This window comes from Barbus barbus (assembly GCF_936440315.1).
Source record: "Barbus barbus genome assembly, chromosome: 15".
Lineage (NCBI taxonomy): Eukaryota > Metazoa > Chordata > Actinopteri > Cypriniformes > Cyprinidae > Barbus > Barbus barbus.
Window position 1 is genome coordinate 2,757,487 of NC_136743.1, and position 10,721 is coordinate 2,768,207.

At 37.4% G+C, this 10,721-nt stretch overlaps 1 protein-coding gene across 6 annotated transcripts in view; it reads left to right on the forward strand.

Annotated features, from left to right (window-relative positions):
- Window positions 1-7,538, forward strand: part of LOC306881488 (ran-binding protein 3-like) — a 31,013-nt gene extending 23,475 nt beyond the window's left edge. For all 6 annotated transcript variants that reach the window (XM_079435627.1, XM_079435622.1, XM_079435624.1 and 3 more), the window contains 4 exons: window positions 326-446; window positions 528-670; window positions 2,191-2,386; window positions 6,261-7,538. In XM_079435627.1, coding sequence (XP_079291753.1) covers window positions 326-446; window positions 528-670; window positions 2,191-2,386; window positions 6,261-6,304 — 504 coding nt within the window. In that variant the 3' untranslated portion in view covers window positions 6,305-7,538. The remainder of the gene's footprint in view (window positions 1-325; window positions 447-527; window positions 671-2,190; window positions 2,387-6,260) is intronic.
- Window positions 7,539-10,721: the final 3,183 nt, after the last annotated feature.

A 10,721-nucleotide genomic window follows, 5' to 3' on the forward strand; every position in this document is an offset into this window, starting at 1 on the left:
AGATTTAATTTTCATGCTTATCAGTAGTTAGTTTATTTGTACTTAATATTCTTTTATTACTTCAGGTTATGCTTTCAAAACTGTGTATATTTAAATTGTGTTCCAGTGTCTTGCCTTATAGACGTCTATTGTAAGTGCATCAGTGTAAACGGAGAGCAGTCTGAATTATTTTCTTTGGTAATAAGCAGCAGGCTACAGATGCGTTTTATAGAGATTGAGTTGCACTGACCTGAAACATTCCTTTAATCTTGTCAGGCCTGCTTTTTCCTCTCAGTAAAACTTTGATGTTCTGATAATGAGCTGATTTGTGTCGGTCTCTCCACAGATGCAGTGCAAGTTGTTTGTGTTCGATAAGCCAGCTCAGTCGTGGGTGGAACGAGGCCGCGGTCTGCTCAGACTTAACGACATGGCGTCCACCGATGACGGCACGTTACAGTCGAGATTAGGTAAGAGCAGCACCGAGTGTCAGGCTTCTTTAGAGCAGCTGAAATGTCTCTGTTCCTCATGTGTCTCCGTCTGTGTGTTAGTGATGCGCACACAGGGCAGTCTGCGGTTGATCCTCAACACGAAGCTCTGGCCTCAGATGCAGGTGGATAAAGCCAGTGAGAAGAGCGTTCGTATCACAGCCATGGACACTGAGGACCAGGGCGTCAAGGTCTTCCTAATATCGGTATGATGGACACCTCTATAACACTTTACACAGGAAGTGCATCGCTTTTAGTTGTTTATCTGTTCAATAATGCAAAAGTTATATAGATAGAAAGTTATATTATATAGAAAGTTATATGTATATGTATGTGTGTGTGTGTGTGTGTGTGTGTGTGTGTGTGTGTGTATATATATATATATATATATATATATATATATACACACACACACACACACACACATACATGCATGCGCATCTCAATTAATTAGAATGTCGTGGAAAAGTTCATTTATTTCAGTGATTCAACTCAAATTGTGAAACTCGTGTATTAAATAAATTCAATGCACACAGACTGAAGGAGTTTAAGTCTTTGGTTCATTTAATTGTGATGATTTAGGCTCACATTTAACACAAACCCACCAATTCACTCTCTCAACAAATTAGAGTACTTCATAAGACCAATAAAAAAAACATTTTAGTGAATTGTTGGCCTTCTGGAAAGTATGATCATTTACTGTATATGTACTCAATACTTGGTAGTCAGCAGTCTTCTCTATTATTGTGGTTTTAAAGAACAAGAGATACTCAGAATTTATACTGTAGAGATGGTCATTAATTGAAACTCAAATGTAAATATTCTAATATTTTGAGATACTGATTTTTGACTTTCATGAGCTGTAAGCTCTTATAATCCAAATTAAAACAAAAAAACTTTTGAAATGTTTTACTTTACATGCAATGAATCTAAAATATATGAAAGTTTCACTTTTGGAAATAACTTACAAGAAAAAATGAACTTTTTCACAAATAACAAGTATATATATATATATATATATATATATATATATATATATATATATATATATATATATATATATATATATATATATATATATATATATAATTTGTTTTTTTTTTTTTAATGGTTTAAATGTATGTATTATAAAATTAATCAAATTGAAAGTATTTTAGTTTTATCATTTTGTTTTTAATTAATTATATTTAGTTTTTATTATAAAATTTTATATTTAATTATAAATATAATTACACATTTTTAAATTAAATTATATATAAAATGCATTTTTTAATTTGATGTATATTTTCAATTAAAGTAAATAGTTTTAAATAGTATTTGTTTTATTATACATTTTTAATTTTATAATAAATTTATTTTAAATTAAATTGAATATTTATACATTTATATACTTAAAATAAATACATTAAAAACATTTATTTTAAGTAAATTAGTTTATTTTAATATATAATATATATTAATTATAGGTTTTAAAAAGGGGAAAAAAAAGCTGCGGAATCTCAGACGTTTGTAGAAGAATATATAAGGGAATAGAAATGGTCTAGTTATCCATTTTAAAATATTGAATCTACTAGAAGTTCTGTATGTACAGTCTCTATAAAGTTGTTTTTCTATCACTCACTCAGTCATTACCCATTCATCAGTGATTGGAATTGTAGGTTAGTTTTGGGAGCACTGTATCATGGTGTAAGATAAAAGCACTGCTTCTCTTCTGCTGTGTCCTCAGGCGAGCTCTAAAGATGCGGGTCAGCTGGCCGCAGCGCTGCATCACCGGATGATGGCCCTGCGGAGTCGCGTGGAACAGGAGGGTGAGAGCACACCCATCCCGGCCGAACCAGAGATCCCACAGTCAAACGAGGACGACAGCGACGATGACCAACCTGCTAACAACAGCAGCGGCACGGGGAACTCCACCGCCAGCGGTACGGTATTTTACATGGGTGAACCAGAAGTGAACTTCTGATGGTTATTGATAAGCCAGAAATATTTCTGTCAGGGACAGTATCCAATAAATTGCTGCAAGTATATATATAAATAATTTTCTGTAGAGTTTTATATAAATTCACTATATTGCAAAACTCGGCTGCATGATTGTTTATATTGTTAAATTGAAAAAAAAATATATATATAAATACCCCACTAACACAAAAATGTACTAAAACGGCAACAAAAACTAAAATGAAAACTGAAAATATAAAAACAAAAATTCAAAATACTTAGCATAATTGTATCCCAATGTTAATAGAATAGCTGATTAAAAACTAAAATCCATATTTTATGCTGTTTTATACATAAATTTAGTCATTCAGTATTACAATCAGGGCCTGATTTACGCATAGGCATTCTAGACACGTGCCTATGCTCGCTCATCCAGGGGGGCCCAAACACAATGAAGAGATGATATTTTTTGTTATACTATGGGCTATCTACAAGAGTAAAAGAACCAAAACAACAGAAGACATTGAGCAAATAAATATAACAAGCAATAGGGTAAAAAATTACACTGTTTCAATGTTTTCCACCTTTTTTTTTATGTACGGAAATCTCGATTTCTTCTGTTCTCTCTCACAGACGCACACATAGTACAGACTTGTATAGTAGAAACTTGTCAGTGCTGCCCCGCGATTTATCAGGAAAGTAGTTTTGCATCTGAAAAGCTACATGACATTTCTCAGTAGCGAGGTTCTTGAAGCAGTTCAATTTAAAGATTCGCTATTAGTAGACGCTGCTGAACACTGCTGAGAAAAGCACAGACGCAGGTATTCACATGCGTTTCTCTCTCTCTCTAATAACTACGTTAAACTGCATTAGTCTGCATTTCAATGGCCCAAGCCTCTGTTATTACCTCTAAAATGACGTTTTGAAATTTGCAATGTAAGGTTTATGAGGTGCCCAAGAAATGAATTCAGCACACAAGAGATTTCAGGACAGAATCATGGCAAATATCTTACAATAATAATTCATCTGAACAATGTCTTGAGGTGTGGATGTGACTCCCGGCCGTTAAAATTATTAGAGAAATAATGCACTCCCAAAGTGGTAATGTGGCCATGATGCTGCCTTTTAATGGAACGGTCATTAATTTTTATTGACTACATGCAAGCGCTTATTGCGATAGAAAACACTAATGCTTTCCACTGATTACAAAATATTTTTGTTTGCTGGGGTGGTAATATTATATAGGCCTATTAATAAGGAAGGCGGGCCCAAAAAGTTGTTTTGCTTATGTCACGATAAGAGGTAAATCCAGCCCAGATTACAGTAATGCATTATGAAATGCTATACTATTCATTTTAAAATCTGAATTCTGTTTTCACATTACAATATGGTTTTATTTGATAACTTTAGTTAAATACATTAGTTAACTTGAACTAACAATAAATATGCACCATTTATTATTTTCAATGTTCATTTCAACATTTGCTAATACATTTTTTAAAATCAAAAGTTGTAACATGCACTGTGATTAGACTTTTAATTTAAAGATTAATGAATGCTGTAAAAAATGTATCACTCAGTGGTTCAATTTAGTTAATGCAAAATTGCTGGTAACCAGCAGTTCCCCTTCCTAGGTTCACTTCAATGCTGCGATGACGTCATCGCTTTGGGAACATCCTCGGTGTGACGAATGTCTGAAGCCCTTATACCATCACGCCGATTTATTGACCAAATAGCGCTTGGCAACGCCCCCCACACATACTATATGCTATATCAGCGTGCCTCACGCTATTTCATCAGATTTCAGTTCCTTCAGGAAGCTAATTATCTGTCGCCCGTTGGAAAGCATATTTCTTCGTGTTCTCAGCTATTTCCTCTGAAAAGAAGAGCAGTTTACTCCTCTTAGCGGACACGATGAGTCATAGGAAGTGCATCGAGCTGTGTGAAAGGTTCATCACAGCAGGAGACACACATGACAGGTGCGTGCTTTGCTTGGACCGTAATCACGCCCAAGCGGCGCTTAGCTGCCTATCCAATTGTCAACACTCTGTTCTGACTCTGGACCAAGAGTCAGAACGTTTCACCTCGTTGTCATCCGTTTTGCAGAATTACGGTGACATGCAGAGGTTTTCGTGCTCTAAAACCGTGGAAAAGACCCCAGTTCCTTCAGAAAGGAGTCCAGCTGGGAGCGTGTTTTTGTCACAAAACTATCACGACGGACGCGTCTCTGACGGGCTGGGGGCGGTCCATCAAGGACGTCCAGTTTAGGGAATCTGGTCAGAGGAGCAGGCACATAAATAGTTTGGAACTACTAGCAGTCTTCCTGGCTCTCAGGCAGTTCTTACTGCAGTTGACGGGCTGTCATGTGTTAGTCAGGATGGACAACATGACTGTAGTTTCATACCTGAATCGTCAAGGAGGATTACATTCTCGCCCCCTGTACAGGCTGGCGAGGAGTGTTCTTCTTTGGGCTCAGACCAAATTCCTGTCAGTCAGAGCGGTCCATATCCCAGGTCACCTGAACTCAGGAGCAGACCTGCTCTCGAGGCAGAGGCTGAAGGACGGGGAATGGAGAAAATTTGTTTTCAGCAAGTGGTCTTAGAGGCTTTCTCCCACGCTGACACAGGATCAGGTAACATGGATCTTTGTCCGGTGAGGGCATTAAGAATCTATGTAGACCACACAGCTCAGTGGCGTGGATCTGACCAGCTGTTCATGTGTTTTGGAGGTAAGAGCAAAGGCTCCGCTGTCATCAAACAACGAATGTCGCATTGGATAGTTGAGGCTATCTCTTTAACCTATGAGGCGCGTGGCTTGACTTACCTCTAGGACTACTTGCTCACTCCACGAGAGCAGTGGCTTCTTCTCAGGCCTTTCTGAAAGGATCGTTAATGGAAGATGTTTGTGCGGCGGCAGGATGGTCCTCTCCTAGCACTTTCATCAAGCTCTACAGTCTAGATGTGAGGATGGCTCCTGGCTCCCGGGTCTTATCTGCTTGAGCAGATGCTTTCCTTGGTCTCCAGCAATATAAGGTACGTCAGGCGTTAATGGTATATAATGGTAACGTCATCGCAGCATTGACGTGAACGTAGGAAGGGGAACATCTCGGTTACGTATGTAACCATGGTTCTCCGAGTAGGGAACGAGATGCTGCGATGAGGGCCGTTCCATACCTTGATAGCGCTTCCTTCGTCATTTTGGAAATCTGATGAAATAGCGCGCGGCACGCTGATATAGCATATGTATGCGTGGGGGGCGTTGCTAAGCGCTATTTGGCCAATAAATTGGTGGTATAAGGGCTTCAGACATTCGTCACACCGAGGGTGTTCCCAAATCGATGACGTCATCGCAGCATCTCGTTCCCTACTCGGGGAACCATGCACATACAAGGAATTTGTTTTAGTGTCATAAGCTTCCAGTTCACAGAGACAACAACAGACAATAAAAAAAGATGAGAATAAAAAATACACATAAATATATAAATCAACAAATGGAATAGAATAGGAGGAGATGCAGGGATGTACTAGGATGGAGGTAGTAGCAAATAAGGTTATGGCATTTAACTGTTCATAAGGTGGATTGCTTGGGGGAAGAAACTGTTCTTGTTTTGTTGGTATAAATGAATGCATTTAGGTAGATTCACCGACGTAAAATATTTTGACTTGAATAAAAGCAGTTAATGTAGATGTTACAATTTTTTTCAATGTCATTTTATAAACGAGTATTATTAATATCTCAAATATTGAGTAATTAAAAAATACCTAATATTGACCTCTAACTGATAAGGTATGATTGCATTGCTCAGCCTGTTGTTTTCTAGTATATTTTCAGAGTTAACGTCGACTTGTTTTCTTCCAGGTAACTGTGAGAGCAGCGAGACCCCAGCTGCTGAGAGCACATAGCATCCCAACCCTCTGCCCGACCCACAGCCTCCCACCGGGGTTTTTAGCGCAGGCATCTCTGCGGACAGCCCAGACCGGCACGGCCCCCTTGGACCAGAGCCGTGGACCCCTGGAGCGGAGTCTCTCTCACCCAAACCTCTAAAGTTCATTTTCCCCTCCAACATTTATTGTAAATCTGGATTTTTTTTTTTTTTTTTTTTTTTTTGTTTTTAGTTTTTTTTTTTTTTTTTTTCTCTTGGACTGCAAATAAACACACAAATTAAAAAGACAAGAAAAAAAAAAAAAAAAAGAGACTTTTCCATGTATGGCTTCGGACTTGGTCGCTCATCATATTGATGAGCGTGAGGGTGTTTCTCTCTCCGTTTAAGACGTGGCTCATCAAGACTGCAGTTTCTACCGTGGGACCGTTTTTTACTCATTTTCTCTCTCTGTCTCTCCATCTCTTTCTCTTTTCATTGGCTCTCGGCTTCACCGTGACCTCGCCGCATCATCGCGCCTATCGGCCAATCAGCTGGCCGGAAGCTCCACGGTCACCTGACCTCTGCTGTGTTCCGTATAGTTGTACCATTTTTCCCAGCCGATTTCTGCCAGCTTCACAGAGCGTCTCCTGGATATACTCACTTTCTAGGACAAGCTGACACTTACTAGTCTGCTAAGATGATAGTTAGATTTCTCATTGGTTTTAACGAATAAAGGACTTAATGGGCACACGGATTCGTGCTGTAGTGAATCTGTTTCTAGATCCGCCCCCTGTAAAAGAGAAAAATATCTTCACCCCAACGTCTCTTGAAACATCAAACTGAGTTGTGTAGCTTCGTTTAGGGGCAGATAATGTTTAATTTTTTTTCTTTTTTTTTTAGTTGATCTGATGAGAATTTAACATTTTAAAGCAGCATCTCAGTATTTGTTTTTATTTTCCATATTCTGAGGGTTTGTATTGTGTTGGCCTTTTTTTAAATATTGATTTACTATAACTTTTTATCCATTTTCATGTCGTTTGGAGACGATTTGTCAGAAATGAAGATTTTCTTCATGTGTTGGAAGTTTGAGTGCATTTAGACACAGGAAAAAAAAGGACAAAAAAAACTTGTACCCTTGAATGTTCTGTACATTTCTATGCGTATATTATCACTTACTAGCACACCATGTCTCCGAACTCCTTTACAAAATAAATAGTAATATCAAAGTTAAAAAAAAGATGAAACATTTGAAATAAAATTGTCTTCTGTCAAAACGTGGGCCTCTACTTCAGTTTCTCACCAGGAATAATCCATTGATTTTCTTGAATTTGTTAATTGTGGATGAATCTGAATGTTTTTGGAATTAGTCTCTTGTGTTCACCAATGCTGCATTTATTTGATCAAAAATACAGTGAAACATAATTAGAATTTATAAGGATATTTTACAATGTAATTTATTTCAGTGATAAAAGCTGAATTTCCAGCATCATAACTCCAGTCTTCAGTGTCACATGATCTTCAGAAATCACTCTAATATACTGATTTGCTGCTCAAGACACATTTCTGATTATCAATGTTGAAAATAGTTGTGCTGCTTCATATTTTTGTGAAAACTGCTACTTTTTATTTTTCAGGATTCTTTGAATAGAAAGTTCAAAAGAACAGCAATTATTTGAAATAGAAACCTTTTGTAACATAACGTCTTTACTGTCACTTTTGATCAACTTATTGCGTCCTTAATGAATAAATGTATTAAGAAAAATCTTACTGTCCCAAACTTGAGACTGTTAGTTATTTTTGTAAATTTGGATCGATGTGTGATGTGAATGTTCAGCAGATGGCGCAGCAAACACAGCGGTGATCATCTGACTCTACAGCACAAAAACAGCATCAAATTAATAGAAGAAAGCGCCAGTTTACAGCCTCAACAGCTGCTGCGATTTATCAAGTGATTGAGGAGTGTTTGTCAGAGAAATCAAAGCTCTTTTGAAGCTGATGTCTTACAAGCCCTGGTTTTGACAGCTGTCACGCCGGTCAAGATTCACATGCGTTTATTTAATTTCTTCTAGGAACAAGCAGCGTGTGAAAACTTCAAGAACGATAGAATAGTTATATTATTCACATCCACACTTAACATGTAGCCTAACCTTCTGTTTATTACAGGAGAGTGCTGTTTAGTTGACTTTTAAAACGTTATCTTTTTCATTGTAGTTATTGTCTTTACTGTGAATGGGCCTTTAGGGTCCACACACATGCACGTTAATGTTCAGTGTTGGGGAAAGTTACTTTTAAAAGTAATGCATTGCAATATTGCATTACTCCCTAAAAAAAGTAACTAATTACGTTACATAGTTACTTTTTATCAGTGGCGTTCCGGCCATAAACTATAAACTGTGAATGCAAATATGATGATGATGGCAATATTATCTAGTCTGCAGACCCTACCCTTATCAGACTGAAAATGCATCCCATATCTGAAAAATTAGAGGTACCTTTCCATCTTTGTCATACGGAGAGTCAAAGTTTTCCAGGAGAGAGCGGAAGACTTGTTCTTCTGTCCACTCTCCGCTCTTGTATTTGGGGTGATGTTGTAAAATGTTGATATTGTTTTTCTATTAAGATGCTCACATTTACAGGAGAAGCAGCTGAAATGCTTTTAATTGCTTTCGTCTGGTGTGGCGTGGAAAGTAACAGACAAACTCAGTTTTGTTCATTTGTACCACTTAGAGGAAGATTAGAATCTTGGACCAACAGAGAAATAGTTTATGCTTTCTTGTTGTGTCTCAGTGGTTTTGAACATAAACCGGATTCTCACAAAGCATTAGAGGTTGTATAGAGTTATTGGTTTCATGGGCACAATCAGTGATATGCACCAGTGACGCTGCGGTCAGAATGACGCCCACAGAATGAAGTGACCCTGATCTGATGGTTGTCCTACAATGAGCTAAATGTTTGCAGACAATAGCAACAGTTGTATTCGTGCTTATCAAGCTGCTCTGTTGATGTTTTCTCTGCACAAGTTTATACCACCAGTTTGATTTCTGTATGTGTTCTGCTTTTGAACATTTCAGTTAATTATGTGATGGTAAAATCCAAATGATGTGTTAATTAGCATGATTTTACAAACGTACTGTGCTAGTAAGAAGTATTCACCCGCTTTGGAACATTTAGCCTCTGAAGAATTAATTAGGCTTTTATTTTTATTTTTTGAGACGCTGATAAACAGTAAAATATTCTTTCATGTCAACACATTGTACATCTGGCCACTACAGGGGTTTTCCCTCAATTGTTCGGTTTAAAAACTTGTGTGAACAGCTTTTATTTCATTTTTATTTTTAAGTTCACCCATAAATGATCAATCAGATTGGGATCTGCAGCCATATTGCAAAAAAAATGTGTTTAGTAAGGCAATCTGTTAGAATAACTTTTAGCTCTTCACTTAAGACAGTAGGTTTCTGTAGTATGGCCCCTGGTTTAGTTAGAACCAGATCAGTGGTGCCCAACCCTGTTCCTGGCGATCGACCGTCCGCCACAATCAAACACACCCGAAGCAACTAATTAAGGTCTTCAGGATCACATGAAAATTAAAGGCAGGTGTGTTTGATTAGCGTTGGAGCTAAACTTTGCAGGACAGTCGATCGCCAGGAACAGGGTTAGGCATCACTGGTCTAGTTGTCAATGGTCTCTTGGTGGCTTCCCTTAGATTTACAGCTTCTTGCATTTCTTAATGATTGATTTAACTGTACTCCAAGGGATACTCTGTGACTTGGAAATCTTCTGGTATCCATTTCCTTCCTTGTGCTTTTTAATTAGCTGCTTAGATTTATCTTTTTTTTCCTTAATGGCGGTTCTGCCATAGTACTGACTCACCAAAAAGTTGGACCTACCAGATTGAGGTGTATTTATACAACAATCAAGCCCCTTGACAACACAGGTGATCTCAATTTACCTATTTATGTGATCTCTAAATCCAATTGGCCCCAGCAGTGATGGTATAAATGTGTTATATTAAATGGGGTTAATGCGTATGAACCGAAATTACTTATTTTGGATTTTTTTTTCACTTTGACGTTAACAAGTCATCCACTTATTTATGGTATTGCTTTAATTTCTATAGTTTTTTTATCATCCTTGCATCACCCCTTGCAACAATCGCTTAAACATCAAAGAGTTGTAAACAGCTCTCTCCCACCAAAATTGAATTCTTCTGTTTGTGCCCTGAAGTTGCGGCATTGTAAATCTGCTGTCTACACATTTTGTAGTGGAGCATAAACAGGAAAGTGAATTTAGAAACTCAAGACAAATAAGCAACTTTTTATGTTTTGTTGTAAGCTGGGTATGTTTATTCAGCCGACTTTAGAAATTCCATTTGGCACAAGTGTAAAATAATAAATACGTTTCTGTCTCCCTCCTGAAATATCTAAATATAAATGAAAAGCATTTTGCAATAAATACCG